The sequence below is a fragment of the Caloenas nicobarica genome, chromosome 1 (genome assembly GCF_036013445.1).
Source record: "Caloenas nicobarica isolate bCalNic1 chromosome 1, bCalNic1.hap1, whole genome shotgun sequence".
Classification (NCBI taxonomy): domain Eukaryota; kingdom Metazoa; phylum Chordata; class Aves; order Columbiformes; family Columbidae; genus Caloenas; species Caloenas nicobarica.
Window position 1 is genome coordinate 73,453,549 of NC_088245.1, and position 25,148 is coordinate 73,478,696.

Here is a 25,148-nt window from a genome sequence, read left to right on the forward strand (position 1 = left end):
TCTACCCTTGATAAAAAGCAAGATGGACAGATTACTCGCACTGAGGCTTTGTAATACTTTCAGCATGAAGTCATTTCTGCAGACCACATCTGATTGTTATCAAAATGCTAATTATAGGGACTGCTAACACAAGGTCAACCCCGCTCCCCCAGCCTACCACCTAGCATCTTTAAGTCATCAGTGCAACTCCAAATATTTGCAAATAACACTTGCTAACCTAAGATGAACTTCAAACTGCTGAACAGCTTTAGCTAACATTCCTGACACCTCCCCTAACCTCTCTCTCCCCAATTCTCACTTAAAAGGTAGAGTTGACACCTTGAAAATTTCAATTCAACATTGAAACAGAAGGTAATCGTTAAGAACGAAAGCCTGTAAAGTGACTTTTCCTGTATCAACACAATCCAGCAGAGAGGGAGAGGACCACTTTCAATCTACGCTAACCCCAGACTCACTATATTTAGAAAGAGAAATCATGCCATTTTCGGTCTTCATTCAACTAAGCCAAACAAGTAAAGCTTTTCCAGTTTCCCCTTCCCCCTCAAGGTTCTCCACTCCCCAAGCATTCTTGTAGCCCTTCTGTCGTACCATGAACTCACCTTCCTTGAACACGGCGAGAGCCGCACACGGTGTGTCAGACAAGATCGTCTCACAGCCTTGTGCAATACAATCAGTTCGTTCCCATTTCTCATGGGAATATCCTGGGGGATACACCCCAGGCTGACACTTGCTTTCTTCGTATCTCATATCTGCTTCATGCCCAAATTCAATATCAAGCCTTCTAACTCCAGAATGGTCTTCAATACTACTTATTCCTATTTGAAGACCTACAATGTTTTATGGTGGGGTGGGTGTTTTGTTTGTTGTTGCTTGGGTTTTTTGTCCACCTGGGGAAACAAGGCTAGAATAAGAAACCAAATTTCCTACTTTAAACAGGCTGTGAGGAGAAACTGAATTCTATTCTTTCTGGGACCTGATAATCATAAACTCCATGCACTAATCCTGGATGAAAGCATTAATGTCAGGCCTAGCATACTAGACTTTCCATCTTCAGTGCCAGTCTATTAAGCACCTAAATTCTATAATAACATAAACCTTTCTGACTGCTAGATGCTTGTTTAATTTTCTACTCTTTCTTGGAAATTTGATGGTAGAAAGGATTCCACTGTAGATCTTTTCTCAAAAGGCCATAAGAAACCAAAGCACAAGAGAAGTGAGCATGCTGGAACTGATTTCACAGGTATTCTAAGAGGGAGGGACTGGTCATTTTATGACACCAAATGAAGCAGCGCATGTCGATGCTACAGATTTCAGCCTGTCACAAGTGCAAGCAATCCTTTCTCTTCCTCAATAACTGCTACGCTGTTTTCCCTAAAATAAGACCTACCCAGAAAATAAGCCCTAGCATGATTTTTCAGGATTTTTGAGGATGTTTGAAATATAAGCCCTACTCCAAAAATAAGCCCTAGTTACAGTTCATTACAAAAGTCAATCTAAATAGTGTCCAGGCAGCTATACATGTAAAAAAGTAATACGTTTTGGAGCAATAATTAATATAAGACCCTGTCTTATTTTTGGGGAAACAGGGTAGATCACTTCATAAAGTTCATGTACAATAGAGCACTGGCCATGTGCCTCAGGCATACACAGCAAGACATTAATTCCATGTATTAAAGTAGCAATTGTGAAGCTTTTTCAAGAGCAGTTTCCCATTTTGATGCTGGCTGGTTAACGCATCACCCCACCACATACGAGAATTCAAGCTACTTGCACATCAGGCTGGAGAGAAATGAGCAAGATCAGCTACAGGACATGAAGACAGTTTCCAGCTTAGAAACTCTGCACATTTATTTCTGTGTGATGGTGCCTGTTGAGTTATGATTCCAGTCTTTATAGTAACACTTCATCACAGAAGAGAGGATAACTAAAGAGGCTGATAGATTGTCGCAGTCCTCAATCAATCTCATAATTCCAAGATACCTAAGACTATATTTAAGGTATCAGTTTCTTCACAGAACATTATGTTCCCTAGCTTTTCTAAAAAGCATGGCAGTGTGGCATTAAATCCTCTGAAAATACAAGTGGCATTTCAGCCACGTTCTTCCCCATTTCAGATATACTGCATCCCAAGGAACGCTCAGGTCCCTTTCCCTAGATTTGGGACATTGTTAATTTAAGTCTGTGAACCAAAAGGCTTGATTTTGCTTGCAAGTTAACATGGCCTCATCTAGAAAGTCTTTATATGTTATGTCAAAACTAAACACATGTCCATTTTCACTTTTGTCAGGCTTCATTTAACAGGCTTACTTTTGATCCTCTGAGCCCTTTCCTTTAATGGGATGAAAGTAACTTGGTGGTCTGTTCCATATGAGCACATGGACCTTGAGGCACATTGAAGAAGCACTTTGATCTTGGTAAGGCCATTAATATTTTGCTGATCTAATTCAGTTAAGTCAGAAGGTGCATCCTTCTCAGGGCACGTCTGCTGAGAACAGATTTGGAAACTCAGCTCTGATACCACCTAGAGGGAAACCATAACTAACAGGAATGGCAACAAACACCTCACTCAGCAGGGTACTAAAACAAAACCAAAGATCAACCAAAAAACACCTCCACAAAACTTCCCCTTCATTTGAGCCCATTCTCTGAAGAGACACCGGTCAACTCTGACTGGGGCACGGGATGAATCCCAGATACTCCAAATCTTTCTGTTCAGAGAGGGACTGAGCTAGTAAGAGTGACTGTGGTGCATCAACCCGTAGAAACGACGTGTGCTTGCAGCAATTAAGCACCTTGAGTCTACCAGCAGCCTTGGCTAAAGGGATCCTGCACTGCATCAGCCCAGTCCCCAAGCCAGACAATGTCCTTCCAAGGTTTCTGGCCTAGCATTCTTTCATTCATTCCTGGTGATGGAACAGCTTCCTGCACTTAGCTCTTCCCTTTACCACCCCCTTCATGGTACCTTTATCCTTCAACTTCCACCAGGGAATGTCAGACCCTCGCCAGCTGTCCCTACCACTGCCAGCCCTCGCACCTCTAACAAGAGGGGTTCAAGGCCATGGGCCCTGCCCATAGCAAACCCATCCTTCCCTCAGAGTGGAACAAAACCAAGCTGATGACTTCTGCAGGTCACATTCCCCAGCACTGTTTGCCGCCAGGTGACAGGTCTCTTCGATAAAACAAACGCTCAGTGTCACAGAAACAATGTAGTTGCGATAAAGGTCAAAAATCCCCAAAATTGCTGGGCATGTTTTACTTCACACATGTGGTGACATGAATGGCTGAATCACAATTTATGAGTCTTAAATGCGTAGCATAAGCTACAATGTGCTTGTATATAATGCTTGTGTATAAAAATGCTTTTCTTGTTAGTCTGTCAAATGTACTAGACATGTTGCTTATGGAAAATAATTATTTAACTCCTATTTGTAATTTTAAACAGCTGAAATATAATGGGAGACATGATGTGGGGTGTGTGTGGCTTCAAAAGTTATTTATTAATACTTGATAAATATTAAAGGATGTTATTTCTGGACATCTTAACTTTATACATTACAACTACCATTACATACCATTACAACTACCTTTCGCAGCAAGCTGGTAAAAAAAATTAATACACATTCTGCAATATTTGTTCAAACTAATGAGCTATTGCCATAGAGGAATTTACAGGTATGAAACAAGCCATACATTGTAATTTGCTGTGTGGCAAACCAATTCCTGATATTAATGCCTGCCTGGACAAAAGTTGTTTAACTGTTAAGAACAGTTAAAGACTATAAAAGTAATGTTTGTTATATTTGAAAATGTGCTGGTTTGTTGTTTTTTTTCCATAGGTGTGTGCCAGCTTAGACTGAGATATTTTAAATTTTATTTTGTATTTTAAGAAGTGTTCTGTTTCCAAAATTGTCGTCACTCCAGGATTCCCACAGCAAGAAAAGCTACAGATAACATTGCCTCAATATTGTTTTCTCAGGGAAAAGTACAAGAGCCCTCTCAATAATCCACTTTCAAATACATTTTAAGCACAGTTTATCTAGGAACTACATTTGCCTTTAAGGGTACATAGGACGCTTCAAGTAGCACATCCCCTTTGCCAATATTGGAAGTCTAATAAGAAGTGCTGAACGTCTTTCCATTCAAAGCTGGCTTTCAGCTTCACTTTTGCTTTCATAGAAAGAAGCCAGGCCTAAATCTTCCAAGTGTGATTAGCAATTTTTGGATACTCAGCATTAGATATTTGAAAGATGTGATTTTTGAGAACCTTAGCACCTTGTGCATGAAAAATAATATTTTCTTAAGGCACTGAAACTAGACAGTTTTGGAGGCACACAAAGTTATGGGCCCTTTCTTTAAATCTAGCTCTGTTCCCCTGCCTTTACCTATTCTACTTGTTTCCCATTCCCTGTTCTTCACCACCCCCAATCAGACAGCTCTCCAAATTCTCTCCCTGCCACCCAAAACAGATATCCTCCACTGATAAGGCCTTTGTGTAAAGTAGCCCTCTTCCTGCTTTATTTCCTTTTTTCCGCCAAATCATACCTAATATTTAGTGCTGGTCAGTGTTTGCCTTCAAACTAATCTTGGCAAGAAACCCTCCATGTTACAGATCACAAAACTGAGGCAGATGCTCCTAGCGAAGAGAGCACACGCAGATCTCATAAACCCAACAGCAGCTGGAGTTGCTCAAAATGTCAAACTAGTCATAATGCAGATCTACAGCACTGTCAGGGCAGAGATGTGTGCGGGATGCAGCAAGTTCAGACCTCCCATCTACAGCCAGGACTCTGAACTCACCACAGCAGCAGAGGAAAAACACTTCAGTTGAGCTCTTTTGTCCCCACTGATAGACACTAAAGATTTTTTTTTTTTTTTTAAATTACATACAACACCAAATAATAGGCAGATGGAGGTTGTTTTATCCCTGCTTAGCAAGTCATGGTTTACCCCGCAATTTTTAGCCTGAAGTTATCACATACTCCTTCAGGTGCATCATCAACTCTGTCCCCATCATTAAACACTGTGGCAAAAGCTCCAAGGTGCAGGTAAGATTAGTTTAACCTGTTAACTAGCTATAATTGCCTTCTATACCCTAGCATTTTATAACACGGTATCTACTGGGTTTTAAAAGCGCATGTTTTTCCTCCTGTACGCATATAAAAAGCTCACATGGGTCCAACATACCATCAGTAGACAGACTAGATCCAGTTCCCAGCCCCATCTGAACAGAATGCCCCCATGGTGATTCATCCAATAAGCTAAAAATTTTCATCCTACAAAATACCAAAGCATAGACAAATTACCCAGAAAATGCTGCATGCAGGCATTTTTCTTTAAATCTGTCAAATTTTGTGAGATGCCATAACCCTGAATTAACACATACCTAAATCCCAAACTGCTGTTCTGTTGTTTCTCAAACTGATAAGGAGAAAAAATTAAAAAGAATCCTAAATATTTCAGCAGTCCTGGCATTAAAGCAGTATTGCAACAGATGGTGAGTCAGCTGCCAAAAATTAATATGAAACATAATATTTAATGCATAGTGGTTATTTTTCCCTAAAAAGATGCAAGCACGTCCTTTTTTTTTTTTTTTGGCAGTGAAGACAAAGCCTGTTGTCATAAAAATAAATCCTTTCCAAAACCAACAGTTTGGGTACAATTAAGTGTAACTGCTTGATAGGCAGTCAAGTCAACTACCTCCAATCACATCTTCAGTTCTTTCCCCCTCAAGGAAACGAAACACTTGGGTAAATGTATTTCTTCCTGAGAGAGAACAGTCACAGCAACCTGGAAGCCTCACAAGTTCTACATTTAGGAGCCAATACAGATCCAGCCAACACACCGCAAAGGAATTCTGGCTAAACCAGGGAATGGGATGGAGAGCAAAGCCAGACTGTTTTGGTTCCCAAAGTAAGGGAACACACAGATGGGTCTACTTAGATCTGCAGTAACTACTGTCATGCAGTGTTCTTGTTTTCCTTAGCTTATTCTCTTTCCAATTAAGAGCCATTTAAATTCAGCTCGTGTGCTGATTTACAAACCACCACAGTTGATTATATGTTATCGAGGACCAATAAATTTGCAATGGTACTCTTGAGTTTTGCCAGAAGCAATGAAGCTTTTTTCTGGCCACACAGACAATAAGCAAAAGACATTTGCCCTGGGACATTTTGTCAAGGAAAGACTAAGAAAAATCTTGGCTGCGGGCAGTATGACTGTAGCACATGATACAGTACAACTGTTACAACAAAGTACAGTCAGTGACAGTCTCAAGAGTGAACATACCTCAGACAAATGGGAGGAACTAGAGACTGAAGCTCACCAACATTTTGTAGTCAAAAGCATCAATCACTTGGTAAGTCATGTTATCAGAAGAAAAACACTTCAGTGCTTACAGTGTGAGAGGAAAAGTGAAATACAGACTACTAAAATAGGGATAAAATAATTTACTGTCCATGTCAAGCACACGCTACGCTTTTCACAATACACTTCATTTTCTCTTTCATTTTTACTCCTTACCAAGGGTCAAAGCTTTGTCTACACAGCAAAAGTAAATCACTGCTGACAAATGGGCGCAGCCAAACTGGTTTCTTTTGTCTACACTTGTAACGAGAGACATACCCTGCTCTAGTTCAGCTGCACCCCTCGTTGTCAACAACTGTCAACAGCAGTTCGATTTAGTGCACCAAGGAGAGTCCAAGCAATTTGGAAAGAATGATTTAAGCTGAGTGGGTCCCACCCGGCTCCTCCAGAACACACACGCAGAACAGCCAATACAAGAAAAACACTTAAAAATTAATAGGCAAATGAACAGTAAAAACCCACCAGATCTGGCACAAGGACTGAAAGCATCTGAAGTTACTTAAGTGCTGTGACCAAAAAAAAAAACACCAAACAAAAAAACCAACCACCCAACAGACTTGTCAGCTGCCCAAGTTACAGAGTCACCCATTTCTCCTTCACTTTGTCAGGGATGAGTCTGTGATAAAGAAGCTACTGATAGTATCAATATCATCACTGTATGAAGGAAAAAAAAAAGTGTTATGAACTGGAAGAAAACATCACCATAGCTGATTTGAAAGGGACTCTACCACTTGCCCTATAGAAGGCAAATCCAACTAACGCAGATTGCACTGGTGGTGTCTACCACGACTTTAAATCATGTTGATATTCCCTCTCGCACTTTAACAGCCAAAAGAATTACAATCTGCTTGGATTAGTGCAAGTACACTGTCATTAGGCTGGCAATTAAATCCCATTTCTGAGATTGTATGATCTGAGTCACCAACATCTGCAAATATCTTTACATCTTGTGTAATAGCTGGCCTCAGATCTTGATACACCAAAGTAAGAAGGTCTTTTTAATGGCTCCCACATTATTTTGGACTTACAACTTCATGATGACAGCAGCTTCTCAAAACAGTCCATGAATCAAATTTATTATCCAGTTTGTCATGTGGGGTTTTCTTAACTCTAAGCCAATATAGCAACAACGAATCAAGGTCACTGTTCATATTGCATGAGTACAAATTAACCACCTGCCCAAAAAATTTTCTTTTGACATTGGAAGGTACTTGGTCTCACAGACTTTTGACATATGCAGCATTCACCAGTTCTTCTACACATCTGAGAATACGCGAGAAAACACTCTCAAACAGCATCTCCTCTCATGCCAATCTGTCTTGACTTATAAAAAAAAACCAAAAAATTGTCAGTCATCCTACTGCTTCCAACATAGCTAGTTACACACATGAGAAAGACAATCCAATTGCAGGATACTTAGCCCAGGAATTTGTGTCCTCCCCAACAGTATCATTGAATATTTAAGCAGATCAGTGATTTTCAAATTATGGTTTAGTGGTAAAAACAGCAGCACAGGAAGACTTTTATCAGCCATACAGATCAGAGAAGAGAGAGCATGTCATGGGCTTTGAAAACAGTCTAGGGTCTACAAATCTGCTGAAAAAAGAAATACTACCTTCTCGAACCATAGAAGATGTTATGATAACTATTTCTTTCCTTCAATTAGAGCTTAACCATGACGCGTAATAAAATGTTCGGCATACAGATCTAAATAATGTTACCTTTAAAAATCCCAGTCATCTTTTAATTCTTCAATAGTTACTTGCAGTACTTGCCATACCAGAGGAACACCCACCGTTTACTGCCAGGAATCACAGAGCATAACCAATAAACACACCACCTGACCGTAACCACAATGGAAGCCAGGAAGCTTTGCTTGAAGTGCAGACTCGTGCAGTTTCTCTACAGGGTTTACTCTGAAGCGGACTGCTGCAAGTCACCCACGGCCACCGACAGCAGGAACCTGCGTCCATAGCGCAGGGTGGCCACGCTGATGCACCCAGCCCTTCCCTACCAGAAGCGGATACGCTGCGGGCAGTACCTCCTTGATCCGCTTCACAAGCGCGTTCTGATCGAAGGCAACTGCTTCTGCACACTGCTGAAGATGGTCTTGGTACCGGAGACACAGCTGCAGCACCTGCTGGGGGTCCAGCTTTTCCAGTTTGGTGTTGGTTGGAGAGGTCTGCCCACTGAGGAGTCCTACAAGGCAAGGGAAGGACCAGAGTTAATCTGACTGCTCATGTAACTAGTTCAGCTGCAAGACAAGAGGCAGCAGAACAAACCCAAAAGAAAAGCTTTATATGGGGTAATTAAAAACTAATTCAGGATCTTAGACTACCAAATGGCCTTCAGCCATGTAATAGTCCAGTGAAGGCTAAAAGTGGGAAAGGCAGGGATTGAAGATTTATGGATGGTCAGGATTTATAACAGAGTCGCACAATGTCCTGAGTTGGAAGGGACCCACAAGGATCATCGAGTCCAACTCCTGTCCCTGTATAGGGCAACCCCAAAAGTCACATCATGTGTCTGAGAGCGTTGTTCAATCACTTCTTGAACACTGCCAGGCTTGGGGCCAGTGTGGTGCAAAGAACAGTTTGCCAAACAGCTTAGCCCTCCTTGACAGAACTTAAACACAGACTCTAAACGCAGGTCTATAATGCACATCACCTTGCTTTTCAGCAATATGCTGTATAAAGTGAGTTCTGTTTCTTCTCCACAATCCTAAACTGTGAAAAATGAACCCCCTCCTCATTTATGGATTCCAGAAGGGAAAGGAGTTGAGATCTGCCTTCCCATTTGGGCTTTGGAATCAAACTATTTTAGCTAGAATTATGCTGTCAAAAAATTCCCTGGTCTCCCCAAACAAACTTGAATAAAAAATGACCCACCTAAGGTAAATTATTAGGAGTTAAATGTCCATGGTTTGCCTACCTTGCATTATTAAAGCTTCAGAACCCTTTCATTGTCTAAGATTTTAATTTAAAATCTCAAAAACTAGCAATATACTTTTTTTTTTCCTATATGGAATCAAGATACTTACCTACTCACATGACCAGGTTTCATAAAAAGCTCACAAAAAAAAAAAAGGTATCAGACTTAAAACTGGGACACTGGTAATATCCAGACGACCAAAATTGTCCAGAGAAGTTTCTCCTGCCCACTGTTTGTTGCCTACAGAGCGCAACTTGAGAACCTTTGCTGAGCTCAAGCATACATGTGCCATACCAACTGCTTTCCCCAAAGCTGCTGGAAAAAATAATGCTGAACTCTAAGGCCATCCTTTTTTTGCTATTTCATTTACTTTCATTTCATTTTCCTTCAGCATTAGCAGAACATTTTTCTTGTTGGGACACCATCTGTGACAAACAGCACATACACACAATCTGCTTTTCCCAAAACATCCATCAAACTATGTAAACCGAATTCAGTGACTGCACGCATGTGCCCTTTGGGACTCTCAGTTTACAGACAGGAAAAGACATTAAAACAGCAAATGCAAGCAAGTATCACACTAAGCAATTAAAAAGTCATAAATGCCAGTTATTTGGATTGGAAAGGTTCTTCTAAGAATGTACCTCAGTGGGAAATGGAAACTATTTTGGATGGCCCCCATGCCTATTGGAAGCTACAACTGGTGACACCAAGTTCTTGCCAAAACACAAGAACAAGATAGAAACCAAGACATAAGCCAGAAGCATCTTATGAATTTGAGAAAGTTAAGTCTCTTTGAAAACATTTGCAGACAGGAATAAACACAAAACTAGAACAGCAACTTCATCAGATATGATGAAATACGTTTACTTTTCATCAACAGTCAACATTTTATTCTCTCAGGATGCTCTCAATTACCCTTCACACAAAACCTTTTCTTTCCTCATCTTAAGAGGAAACAAAAAAAGATAATTTTGTTTTACTGACTTGTTGCCCACTACAATTGCGCTACCTCAGTCAAGAGGTCAGGAGAGGAAACAGACACTTCACCATTTAGTCTCAGAACTCTGTATCAGCAATAGTCAAATTATTTTTTATGTTTTAGAAAGAATAATCTCAAAATCTTAGGTCCAGCAATATCAATTGCACATCTTTCAAACCTACTTTCAGCTGAAGTGCAAAACTTTAACAGAAGATGGAAACAAGACTTTTTAAAAATGTGTACGTTATATGTTCTAGTACTTCCTCAGTTTGTTAATTCTGATCTATAAAATTATCTTGTCAGGATTAATGTTCAAATCATGTTGTCAACTTTTAATATGTTGAATGTTCACACAGGAATGAAGAGTTCACCATACACCTGAGGCGGTTATTCTGTTTCTGCACTGATCAAATACATGATGCTATCAACCAACTAATTTTCTTTTATTACTAATCTCTCACCAACTTCAAGAGGAGGAAAAAAAAATAGATGCTTTGTAAGAGATCTAATTACTATGAAGTGTGTATTTTGGCCAACTTATGTTGCCTATGAGAATTTTGAAGCAGAGTAGGCCAAGGACTGTAAAATGAGCTATAAGGGAACATGCTGCTCAAACTTATGTACTTACAACCTTGTACAGGTTACATAATGCTAAAAGCAAAATTAATAAACTGTAAGGAGCCTCTGATTCACCATCCAGAAAAACACAAACTCAAGTGAAAGCGAGCCATTAAGTGTTCAGCTGGAGTCTCTCCATAAGGCAACAGAGCTGAAAAGACAATCCAGTACAAATGTTTGGAGTAGTGATAAAAAATAAACAGTATATGCCACTTAAAGATAGACTATGGTATTATTTTAGGTGATGCAGAAGGGAGAAGCCAAAGCAATTAGCTTCTCCAAAGACCCCTGGGATCACACTCACAATGCCAGAGAACAATTTCGTTTAGAGTTTCAACTTATAAAAAAGGAAAAAGTAAACAAAAGCATGAAAAAGGTCATGCAGCCTTCCACCTGGCAGAAATGCCCATTGTCAAAAAGTTGATCCACCACTTTTTGTTGTTCACAGTAACTACTTACTATGTGTGCTATAAATATTAACATTTTCTTAACATAAATATTGCCCTCTACTCTGCTCTCATGAGACTCAGCTTGGAGCACTGCATCCAGCTCTGGAGCCCTCAGCACAGGAAAGACGTGGACCTGTTAGAGAGGGGCCAGAGGAGGCCACCAAGATGATCAGAGGGCTGGAACAGCTCTGCTGTGAGGACAGGCTGAGAGAGCTGGGGTTGTTCAGCCTGGACAAGAGAAGGCTCCAGGGAGACCTTATTGCAGCCTTTCGGTGCTTAAAAGGGGCCTATAAGAAAGATGGGGACAGACTTTTTAGCAGGGCCTGTTGCAATTGGACAAGGGGCAATGGTTTTAAACTGGAAGAGGGTAGATTCAGATTCAACATCAGGAAGAAATGTTTTTACTATGGGGGTGGTGAGGCACTGGAGCAGGCTGCCCAGAGAAGCTGTGGATGCCCCATCATTTTAAGCGTTCATGGTCAGGCTGGATGGCGCTATGGGCAACCCAATCTAGTAGAAGATGTCCCTGCTCATGGCAGGGGGGTTAGACTAGATGATCTTTAAAGGTCCCTTCCAACACAAACTATTCTATGACTCTACAATTTTTTAAATTTGCTGCATTTTATTTTCTAGCAAGTCAGTAGCTTTCCTCCAAAAGAGCAGATGGCAACAGTCACCTCAAAACTTCATGGAAGAGAGACTGCAACCACTGAGATCCCAGTGAGGTTTTGCCATGGAAGCCCAGGGCACAGAGAGACGAAGGGCTGGAAAGGCCACACACACCCTGTCCCTCTGTGCCACATAACCCAGATCTCTTCCCTTCCTCCCCTCCCCAGCAGCAGACAGTGAGCCCAAACAAGTTTCATGCAATCCCTCCTCCATGAGCTCTGCACTTAAGAGACAGCAGCATACTTCCCTTCACCCATGAAACACTTGAGACCCACAGGAAAAACCCTGAACCAAAACTGAGACACAGAAAAGGGCAAGGGTTTAAAAAGGGTGTTGATGGTGCCCTTTGTTCCTATACTAACAGAAAGCTGAGGAGGTATCTAAAAGTACCAAGAAAGCTTCACTTTTAGAGCAGAGCACTGCAAACCTCCAGGTGTTACTAAACAATTCTCCTACTGAAAAATCACTGCTTCCTTCTTAGAGCCTTGTCCCACACTTTGAACTCTCCCCTGAACAGGGCCATCCCTCAGTGACCTGTCTACATGCAGCCTGTAAGAGGATATGAGAGCATACCTATTGCAACAAAATATTTATTAGCTCACTTTTGTAAGTGCCAAAAAGGGGGAGAGACAGAGGTCACTGAGGGGTCCAGGCTCACTCTCAAAACAACCAGAACTTGAACCTGGTCACCAGCACATCTCACAGCAACTAACTGCTGAGCTACCACCTCTTCTTCACTGAGGAAAGGGAGTTCCTGTGATTCTGTCTGTGCGATTATTACTCCCTCTAAGAGCACAGTTCTGCTTTCAAATGGGAAGAAAACACCACCTAAAGTTTTAATTTCTTATTAAATCAAAGACTCATTTTTCAATCCGTTGGTTCTCTTCCAAAGAGGGAAGCACACAAGGAATCATCTTTTCACTGTTTGAAACCTCGAGAAGAGACTGCTTGGCACATGAGCGACGCAACATACCCCAGTGAGACAAGGAAAGGCGTCATGGAGGATGGCGTGGCTTGAGGAAAACAAAAACTGAGAAATGGGAGAAGGACTACTGCAGAGCTTCAGTGCATGGACCAAAAATGCTTTGGCAGCTGCCAAACATGCACACTCTTGGCTATCAAATTACACCGCAAGACAAATGAGAAGACAGACCACATTATGTGCCTGCTACAGTGAAAGTTAAGTCAAGATCTCCCACCTATTCTGGATACATCAGATCAGTAAACAGCATGCTCATTAAGGTGATAAACAGCAACTGGGACAAAGAAAGATTCACATTTCAGCTCCTAAGTGGTGCTTTAGAAAAAAACAACTCAATGCACCAAGTATGTTGTGCATAGAGAAATATCATATATCCCTACAAGGCTGGCTGACCCACAGACTTAACAAATCTGTTATTGTTTCCATATTCCTTGGCAAAGCCAAGGCATGTTAAAACCATTTTCCTCCTACTTAGTCATCTCCTTGTTGGTTCCAGGTCAACATACACTTCCAACAAATCACATCCTACTGAGCAGGAGAAAGCTGTTAGTTTAAAAACCATTTTTATGGTTAGAAGTTAGGGACTTGAAAAAAATGCTTTACATGCTATGCTGATTCTACATACATACGGAACACAGTAACCCACTATAGTTATGTTCTGCTACTTTAAAGGACAATCCTAACAACTTGAGCACGTTCCAACCTGAAAAGTATTAATATTTCTTTTTGATTTCTGTATTTCCATTTGTCAAAACCCTTTTCAACCAGTAACAGCAGTCACTACAAAAAGAAAAGCAAAAGGTCCAGAGTTGTTAATTTATTATTACAGACAGTAAAGCACATGATGCGGTGGTCTTGTTACTAATTTTAATGCCAGAAAGGGTTGCTGTCATCAGCTAACCAATCTTTCTGTGGAATTTAAGAGAGGACTTTAAAAGTAACTCCTCATTTAATCAGACCAGAAGTCTACCTTGCCCAGAATACTGCTTCCAACATTTTACAACAGTGAACATTTAGAAAACAACATCTTTATCAGTTCTTCCTTCCTCTTCCACAACCTTCCTGCCTCCAAAAGTTATTAATAAAAATTTCAGGCAGAAAATACTGTTCTCAGTGAAGGTAAGATACTTCAATTTCACTAATCCTTTTTGAAAGGTATACATTTATTTCCACACTATCCTGTGGCAAGAAGATGCTTATTTATGCACAGCGTGAAGAAAATTCTCTCCACTTGCTTTACACTTGCTACTCCGTAGTTGGTGTGCTGAGACAACAGAAATCTGTAGAGTGACATGTACTTTCTCCCACGGTCTTTCCAAGTTCAAGAATCACACTGATCAGTCTGCTCTCCCACAGAAGACTTAATTTATTTGATTACCTCTATCGCACCTTCAAATGCCTCTAACCTGGAGCCTGACTGCCTTCTTTAAAAGCCAAGTCAATTCTTCTACAATGTATAATGGTTACACCTCTAACAATCCAGTTGCTTCTGTAATTGCTACCCCTTTGCTGGACCCACTAAGCAGCAACACCCTTTTTCAGAGCGTGCATTGCCCTGTACTGCATGTGTCATCACCTCTTCTCCCAAAAGCAAGGCTAAATGAAGCAACAGATCACACACCACAATTAGCAATAGTTTGTCAGCTTTACAGAGGTGCTCCTGGTTCTGGTACCTGTTTCTGGACGTTTATTACTGTGCACATTACCATTTTTTCTAAAACCTCTTCTGCAAACACTTCTCATTCATCCTCGTAAAGAATGACGTACTTCTTTTGTAGCAAATGCTGATTCAACTGATTGATTTTGCTTTTCTGAAATTCTTCTCGGAAGACAATCCCACAGACTCTTCAACAAGCTTCTGGAGAATCTGAAAAGCTTGTATTAAGTATATGCTAGTAGAAAGCTGTTTTCAAGGAATTTCTCCTCTGGTCTCCCTGACGATTTACTATTTAACCTGCTAGAGTTTGTGATCTTTTCTTCTCCTCACACAATTTTCTTTTTGCCTTTTTTTTTGTGTGGATGTCTTTTTTTTTTTTTTTTTGCCTACAGCTCCCTTCACACTGCTTTAGCTACACTGTTTTTCCCTCTTCCACATTCAAAATTCCCTGTGCTGCCTGCAACTTACCTTATTTCAGCTGTTCCCCACTTCTCTTACTACCCTCATTTTTTTGTGAAACTCCATAAATTTAATCCAAGACAGTAAAACTTTTTCAGCTCTTCTATTCCTCATTGAATTTGAGGAGACTATGGTTACTATTAATATAATAGCACTGAGTCATTTCATTTACCCTCATTAAGACAGCATTAGTTTTAGCTTAAAAAGCACTAGTGTTTTTCAAGTCTCCAGGAATTTTTCTGTGTTCCAAGAGTATTTTAAAATGATCAACCCCACAACTTGCCTTATCAAGCATTTCTAAAGCTCTTGTGTAAAAGCTCCCCAGTCTGCCCAGCTTCTTAAATACAGTCTGGCCTCAGTGCCCACAGGTTAACTATTACAGTTGCCTTTCTTGTTGCTATTTGCACAGGGAGATTGTTTTGCCAGTATCTTCATGCATCCTAAATACCAAAGAAAGATCCACACAAGAAACAGATGAAATTACATCCCTAAAGACTGAGTCTTCTTTCCTGACGATTACTATTTGCACAAGTTTGGAGACTGCAATTTGCTATTAGCTGAGGCAGGGACCTCATTTCCATATATTCTCCATGCCAGAGAACTTCAATATGACCTACAGAAAAGAAATAATTGCACATGTGCAATTGTAAACAGGTGCAGCAGAATAAAAGGCATTAAAATACTTCCAAACAGATAAGGTAATCAGATTTACAGGGCTCTTACGGATGAAATGCTTTTAATTTTGTGTTCTTCCTCTCTCATTCTTGGAGACTAGGAAAAGACTACATTTTCAGCAAAGCCTGAAGAATCAAAATAGCTTTTTGGGGGGGGTGTTTTGTTTTGGCGTGGAGTTTTGTGTGTGTGTTTTGTTGGGTTTTTTTAATGTGCGTTGTTTGTTTTTTAAATAACACCTCCATTAGGAAACAACAAAATTTATACAATCAAATTTGGAAACCTAGGCTGTCCTTAAGAAGAATGCATACACCATAGAATTAGTAAGAGTAACTGAAGCAAATGGAACTGAAGGAAAACAAAACAAAATCCCAACCAAACAAAAAAAAAAAATCACTGCTACTCACCCAGAAATCTTTAAGTTCAAATGTGGATGACCACATGACCCTTTTCACACACCAGTTTATTTTCTAAAAATCTCTACTGATAACACCTTGCAATAAAATACGTATTTACTCCAAGACAAAAGTTGGCTTTGTTGACTGTGTATTTTCAATTCCTTTGAACTTTAATGGGGGAACACAATGACTGTAGGCAAACTGAATAGCTATTATGTGAGCAAAGAACATATTTGTATTGTGGCAAGGAATGTTGGCTGTAACAGTAGATTTTCCCTCTACTTCGGAGTCAGTACCATGTGATCCTTTACTTCTGCATGGTTGACAGAGGGGCTGAAGACTCTCATTTTGTCACATCGTTTAATGGGCAACTTTTCTGACTGCAGAGCTCAAATATACTCTCAGTATGAAAACTGTGCCTCGGCCTCCTAACACAGTGTAAGCTATTGCCTGTAAGACAATACTCATCAAGATATATAAATCACCTCCCCTTTTGTTCCTCCACCATTTGTCTTAAAAATAACCCAAACATTAGGAAGATTCAAGACATTTAGGCTTCTATAAAAATGTCGTTTGCTACAATTCTAAGGCAAAAAGTCCAGAGTCTTACAGATTTCTACCTATTAAGGTCACATAACTTATATTAGAAGAAAATGTGATTCAGAGGGGGGTTTGTCCTTATTATTACTATTATTAATTACACCAAAAGAGTATTTGTTTATGATACTTCTGCTTTCCTATTGAGCCACATTTTTGCTCAGGATCAGATCCTGCAAGGATATCTATACCTCAACTAAAGCTTTCTCCTCTCGCATAGGGATGGATATACATAATCAATAACGTGCACACAACTTTTTGCACCACTGAAGCTTGCAGCTTCTCTGATGTGAAGACTTTTGCCTCACGCTTTGTATGATCCATACAGCAGTGAGCACATAGGAGCCTGATCATGACCAAGACTTTGAAGACTGCTGCAAAACACAAATGTCCCAGTGACATAAAAATATCCTAAATTAAAACTTCCATTTGAAAAGAAGTAAAGCAGACAGAAATCAGAACTGCTTTCTCATTTGGACTGTCAGAAACCTGAATGTCCGAAAGGAGAAAATAGCGCACCATCTGCACGTACTCAGATTTCAGTCTGCAGTTATATTGATCTGCCTCTCTGACAGTATGAAAGTACCCAGTGCTACACCTTCAAAAAGTCACTAATGGTTGCCATAAAACTGGAAGCATGTCTATTGATACCCTTCTTTTGAAGCTTCAGGTAGGGAAAAAGGTACACAGTATACTCTGAGGAAAAGCACACACCTACTTTGTCATACAACCATAGAATCACTTAGGTTGGAAAAGACCTTTCAGATTGAGTCCAACCGTTAACCTATTAATAGCACTGCTAAGTCTGCCACTAATCTGTGTTCCTAAGTGCCATATCTACATGTCTTTTAAACACTTCCAGGGATGGTGACTCCACCACTTCCCTGGGCAGCCTGACAACCCTTTCCGTGAAGAATTTTTTCCTAATATCCAATCTGAACCTCCCCTGAAGCAACTTGAGGCCATTTCCTCCTGTCCTATCACTTGCTACTTAGGAGAAGAGACCAACACCCTCCATGCTACAACCTCCTTCCAGGGAGTTGTAGACAGCAACGAGGTCTCCCCTCAGCCTCCTTTTCTCCAGGCTGAACAGCCCCAGTTCCCTCAGCCGCTCCTCATCAGACTTGTGCTCCAGACCCCTCACCAGCTTCGTTATCCTTCTCTGAACACGCTCCTAAAACCAGCCAAGATCCTACCCAGCCCATCTCCCCACTGATTTTTCATTTCCAGAGCACAGAAGTTATATGGAAAAGAAGTGTTTTTGACTACACGGTTGCAATATTGTACAGCCAACTTCCTGCAACAGACTCGAAGGCATAAAAATAGTCAAAAGACTGGAAAAATGTGTGGGGTAATTCACATGGAAGTGAGAGATGATGGTCTCATGCCATGAAACAAGCTGTATTTATCCCTCTTTTTTTTTTGAAAACACATCAAGAGAGACCTCAAACCAACCATCACCTGATTACATAAACATACGATATCCACAGGCTACAGCTGATCCCATTATCCTAAATACTCTGCAAACTCAAAGGCCAGAAGACATTGTCATGTCATTTTACAAGATGGGGAATTGAGGCATCGAGGGATTAAATTATTTATCTACGATCACATGGAAACTGCTGACCCTCGGCCTAATGACTTCACCACCAGGACTTCCCTCCCCTTCTGTCACCACCAAATACCGAACACCAGCAGGGCAGGTGGCAGCAGAACCCGCTTCCCTACGGCACCGTCAGCGTTGAGCACCGACGCCGTCTCTCCCACTCAGATTCTCAGCTATCTAGTAAAGTTTCTTAAGAAAACCAGAACCAAACCAACAGCTTCTTCCCTCTGACCCCCGCATACAAGTTCCACAGAAGAGAAGGCCCGGCTCCCGCCTTCCCCATCACATGCTTCACCCCAGCTTTCGCACAGAAAATGATTCACTTCACTAAAACCACAGAGAACTAATCCAGTGGTTTTCTTTTGCCTCTAGGGTAGCAAAAGTAATCAGAGCACCAGGAGATCAAAAACTAGAGCTAGTCGCAGCAGAGGCGGGAGGGAGGGAGGGAGGGAAAGGACAGAAGGCGACTTCTGCGTTTTAGCGACAGCAAGATGTCGCTTCAATTTTTATGTATGCAAAGCACTAAAAGAGTCTCAACTTTACCTGTCCATGCATACTCCTTGAAATAACAGGACCTTAACTACCTTTTGTATCTCTCTCCCACTGCAAAGTTGGGTTGAAATTTGACAGCAGATGCAAAGTTTTCTAGGCTGTAGATGGAAAAGGACCAGCAGGAGCAAAGAAACTCAGTTTCTTTTAAATAAAATTAAACAACAACAACAACAAAATCTACAAGCTAAAACTCATTTAATTGATTCTACTACTAGTAATAACAACTAGCCTCATGGAAATTTTTGTTTTATCTTAAGCAAACGTGCGTGGATATTCATCCACATGACATAGCTCAAACTAGGAAAAAGAAAAAAGAAACCACCCAACAAACAAGACACACACACACAACCCAAACCCACAAACAAAAAAAACTTAAACACACTGGTGTTTTTTCAGTGGTTTAGAGGAAAGGTGACATCTATAATCACCTCTGAGCACAAGGGCACCCACATGAAGCTGAGGCATGTTTCCTTTTCCACACTAGCCAGCCTCTGTACACACACTGAGCCCAGGGAAGTTCAGTGGGGGCAGAGGACACCGTGCTGCTTTTACAAAGAGGCAAAAGCACACACACACAGCCTGAGTTCACAACCTGGCTTTCTCCATGGTAACTTATTCATATGCCCTGTGCCTGAGACCATGCTACAAGAAAAGACAATTTAAGGCAAAATGGGCAGCCACTTGAGGCTCACAGAGTCAGATTACATCTACAACATGCCTGTGAACGAGTTATACTTCTTCACAAGTAACATCTTTTATTAGATTAACTGATACTGCTGACTTGGTTTTCTTGAAACTTTCAGGCACTTTCCTCAGTTCAGGCATCTATTTGAGAGTTTTATGTTTGCAATTTCTTGCCACAGCATGGCACAAAGCAAAACTGATGAACCAGCCATTTACTTAGAGAGTCAGCAAGTCCAAGACTCCAGCTTCCTTTTCCAGAGATGGAGAAAACCATTTTAAAAGTGGTAGAGAAAACTTTCAAGATAGCTTCACTGAAAGAGTTCCTTTTAAATAAGTAATGGGACCCACTAATGAAACTTTTTATCGATGCTTTATAATTGCAAACAAAGCACAATGCTGATTCTAGTACAACCATCATTTATATACATGAACTAACATGGTTTTTATTTGGTATGTAGCAGCGCTTTTCATGTATTTCATATCATTTTTGCATCATCCCAAAAGAGTAGACACCTATGATATTTTCTTCCTCTTTCCTCAGAGGGAATTTCTGTATCAGACCAAAATACAGTCAAATGTTAGACTTAAAACCATTCACTTCTGTTCTCACAAACAAGATATCCTCAATTACAACTGCTGCCTTAAACCTTAAGGGTTTGAGTGAAGGCACATTGCCATAGTAAAAATAACATCACGGCTATTTGTCCATTTTTCCAAGAGCGCTAAAACATACATTAAACACACACTATTCAAAATATACTATTGACACTTTCTGGCCACAGGTACTAGGAACAGTGATTTCTCTCTAGTATCGAATTCAGGAAAATACAGTGAAGAACAAGAGTCATTTGTAAATGCAAGAGTTGACATCTTCTACTTTATCTTCTTGACATCTTCTACTTTATCTTCTTTTTTCACATGTGACCCAACTTAACACTCAGCCATCTCGCTAGCAAAGTGGGCTGCCATTTCACATCCAAATTTTAATTTGGATTATACTTATTTCTTCTCTGAAGGCTTTACCAAGACAACGTGGAATGGCTGCTCTACTCAGGAGTAGCAAGGTCCAAGTGGGGCTGATGAAAGTTTTTTGAATTATACAACCCATACTATATAGCTCATATACCATATACTTCACAGAAGTGAAGTAATTGCCCTTTTTCATACGACAAGTTTAACTGGACTACTTTGTTTATTAGAGTAAGTGGTTATCTACCAGCATATCCAACTGAGTGAACAAGAGAGAGGTCTACCTGCCACATTTCTCCAGTATGCAGTAAGGAAGCACTCCTTTGGGAACCTGGCTGCCCTCAGACAACTGAACTCCTTTCTCTGGCAACCCCACTGCCCAAACAGCACAAAATCATTCAGGAGGAGCCATTTTCTGTTTACCTGATCCTACCATCTGACATTTCTTCTGTGAACACCTGCTGCCAAAGTCTGAACCAACCTTTTCATTCCTGTCCTAGCTCTCCCACCTGCATTTAAGTATTTGGGGTTTGCTCCTACCTTCCCAATTCAAGTTAGCTAAACTCCAGTGCTGTTCTAGTTTTCCTTCTCAGTCTGCCGATCCTTTTCCCACATCCATTAGAACAGACATTAGAAGCAACTCAAGGGATATAATGGATGTCATTCTCCCAGCAGTATTAGTATCTAAGCAACTATTACTGTACCCAACATTGTACTGCAGCATAAGAGTATTTTCCATGGCCAGATGGAAACATGGAGCTGGCATGAAATTACAATGCCTAAACTTAGGATACTAAGTTTAGTATATTATTTATATATTTATAAATTTATATTATACTAATATGAATTAGTATAATATATATATAATTTTGGCATATTATTTATAAATTTATATTAATATAAATTACTTAAAGGTTGGGTTGGGGAAAGAAGGAGGAGACAATGCACACACTATTTACTTTTGACAGTGTTTAAAAGACTAAATCACTCAGCTTTGTGGGGCTTATTAGGGCACCTAAAACATTCAACAGTTACACAGAAATAAGTGGCCTGCTGTGCTCTGTATTACCTCCGTGTTTATCATCTCCTGTCAAATACTGTCAAGTGGCAAAGTGCCTTGAAGAAAGACAAAGCACAATAAGGAATCCCTAACATTAAGTGTTTTAAATCCCCAGAGGGGGAAAAAAAAGAAGAAAAAACGCACCGCCTTTGTAGTAGACAGTTTACATTCCCTTTGCACTTCAGTAAATTAACTCACTAGTAAAATATTATGAAAGAGCATCGTCTTACTATTAAAATAAGCTGCTACTTAAGCAAGTGTTGAATACCTAATGACAACACTTGTGTGATCCTGTCCTTATAGGAAATCCGTAGGTAAGGGTAATCTAGGAGCGCTGTCTTTATCAGCTACAAGTGACGGCAGAGGTTTAGCGAGCCTGAGAGCTCTCTGAGCCCCAGCTCCCCAGGTTGGAAGACAATGACTGGAGTCCCAGTGTGGCCCTCAGCCCGTGGAGACACATCTCGGAGCCAGTCCCGACAGCTTCCACATTCCAGCTCCACCAAGCACGTGCGTCACTCCCTCTGCAGTTAAGAGATACTCAGAATATAACAATTCCTTTCTCCCTCCACTTAATCCCCCCTAAACAGCGCAGCTGTAAAAACATCCCCCCCTTAGTTTTTTTGTTTTTGCTTTTTGTTTTGTTTTGGTTTTTAATATACAGTCTGCCGATGGTGTGCTCACGCACAGCACGAAGCCATTTCCTACGTCTGTCATGGAAAGCATCAGTCATCTTACAGTAAAACTTCCTCACCGTAACGCTTCTAAATATGAGGTATGTGGAGTTTTGCTCATCCTAAATCATGTCTCCCTCAAGGTACTTTTAAGGTCTGTTACAAGATCTATAAAGCCTCCCAGCAGTCAGGAAAAGCCCCCTGTCCCTGTTAAAGAGCGTACGCTCACAGAACTACATCCTGAGCTGATCTTGGGGCGCTCTGCCACTGAAAATGGGATGAATCTTGATGCTCTGACACCCCTCATTGCCACACCGGCCAGGCCCCATCCTTGCACCAGTTCTGCTTCCCACTGAGCTCCTCCACAGATGGATTCAGCTTATCAACTGACCCAAAAACTACCGACTTGTCACTATTAGTTCCCCACCAGCCCAGCAAGTCAAACTGGCTCAACGTGGGGGCCAACAAGCCTCAGAAGCAGCACAAAACACAGAGCTGTAGCTATGTCCTTCTTCCTCTCAGCTGTTAGATCCAATCGCCCACTCTGGGCATGATCTGGAGACAGACAGAAATTCTTCCTAAGTCTGGGGCAGAAGCTGGCATGCAAAATTACAAGATTCCACCTCTCACTCCAGGCACAGGACTCTCAGCATTCTCTGACTACACTAAGAGAGAAAGAAAGATTTACCATGTTATGGATGTGTACATCTTCAGAATACCACCAGCTGGACACTCCTCTGCAACACGCCGCTGGGCGGAAAGGCACCTCAAGAAAACCACCTTATTCTGTATATAGATACAGGTGTATAGGTGTATAGATACATACACATGCCCAATAAAGCTCAATTTCTCTTCACTCACCATCTGAAACAACAACTTTGTTTCCAACACTGACAGCAATTCATTTTCATATTCTGTGCAGAAGGTTCTGACTCCAGATAAGAAATAAAATACCAGGAAGGGATGAGCTGCGAAGCCAAAGACAGCCTTGTTGCCAGGCAACTACTCTTCTTTGTTATAAACATAGAAAGAGGCCGGGGGGGAGGAAGGCAGAATGCTTCCAAATTAAGTGTTCAATATTATACATTAAAACAATTGAAAATTAAGGATTTGGTGGGACATTATCTGCATTTGCTGCTATTTTTAAACAATGGAGGTGATAAACAATTATTTTCCACTACATTTGGCATCTTTTAAGCTCTTATAATAGTTATCTAATGCAAATTGTAGACTTCCAGCATTCTCATGAGACAGCACACAAGACCTTTTGGTTTTCAGATGGCTGTGAAGAAAGGACCATGCTCCGATGCTTACAAGTGGCTGCTGCACTACCCACCAGAGCTGGGCTGCCCTCCCACAGCCATTTAAACAGCCACAGGCTCACTCACCCCCTGCACTGGCATTTGCAGGGTCAGGGGTGCCCACCCCCCTTCCCAAAGGGCTGAGTCCCGCTCGGAGCCCAGCGCCCCTTTTCCCAGGCTCAGCACTCACACGGCTGTGGGACATACTGGCTGATCCAGCATAAAATTCTTCCCCGGCGCCGTCCCACCCAACCGAGGCTGCGCGGCCACCGAGTCCACCACAACGGGAGGTGACGAGTTTTCAGCAGCAACAAACTCGCACCTTGGAGCGGCGAGGTTATTACACAGAAATCCTCCTGGTTTTCAATAAGATTTAGAGCCTGGGTGCACAGATCAAAAGCACAGCAAGATGTAGCCTCAGTTTAGCTTTCAGAAAACCCTCCATCAGGCTCATTATAATACTGAACCCAGCAAAATACCAAAGTCCTACAAACCATAAATGTAGGTCTAAGTGCCCTCTAACTATTACGTCTACCACTGATCCGCCAACTGGAAGATGGTTTTGATGTCAGGTTCATTTACAGGATACAATCTATACTTTCTTAGGTTTCTCATAAAGGTAACAGACCTTGCACGCTTAACTTTCGCTCACATTAGCCTCATCGGTATCATCAGGATGGTTGTACGATGTGCAGCTGTTAACAGAAAGTAGCTGTTCCAGATGCCCTCTTGGTATAGGGTCCTACAGAAAAGTATATCCACTACTGCAATGACTTTAGCACTGCTTTTTCAAACTGTACAAAAACAGGCTCAGAAGTAGATTTCAGAAAATGGATGCAGAAGGGGATCGATCACAATTTTTATAGAAGGTGTAGGGAAGAATTTTGATCATTCAAGAATCTTTAACCACAGAGGTGATGACAGAAGAACATTTTTTGTTCTGAAATCATCAAACATTTCTTGTCTTCACTAATAAAAATACATAGCAACATGTTAACTCCACATCTCCACTCTAACAAAAAAGTCTAAAGACTACATGAAAACAAACCATGGCAGCACAGACACGTACGCATCTCTTCTTGGGCTGGGGGAGAAAAAGAATAGGAAAACTAACTCTACGGAAGACACATGAGTGACAGTAACATACATCAGTGTCTAACTCCTCTAACTGCCTTAAGATTAAGGTAGAAAACAATTTAGAACAAGTTAAAACTTGGAAGTCCAGAGCCTTGAGTTCTTAAGATGCTCTTAGAAATGCATTAGTACATTAAATGTTTTCATTCAACTCTCCAGTTAAGGAATATGTGATTTTTTTCCCCCCCCTCTACTTCTGATTTAATTGAGTGAGAGAAGGATGGCACTTGAGCAGCAGTTAAATGGTTTGTTTGATTCTGATGGCTTTTAGTAAAGGAGTGGACCACACAACAAACCTGACCGTTCCTCCTTCCCAGCTACACTGCCTGCACTTCTAAACAGCTCCAGCACAAACGCAACAGCTTTTCCTTCTCCAGCCTACCCTGGAGTCTCA

General features: G+C 41.0%; 1 protein-coding gene across 1 annotated transcript in view; it reads right to left on the minus strand.

Moving 5' to 3' along the window:
* The window catches only part of BORCS5 (BLOC-1 related complex subunit 5), a 73,921-nt gene that overhangs the window by 14,150 nt on the left and 34,623 nt on the right, over positions 1-25,148 (minus strand). Inside the window, exon 3 of the mRNA XM_065658707.1 lies at positions 8,405-8,562. Within this exon, the coding sequence (XP_065514779.1) occupies positions 8,405-8,562 (158 nt within the window). The remainder of the gene's footprint in view (positions 1-8,404; positions 8,563-25,148) is intronic.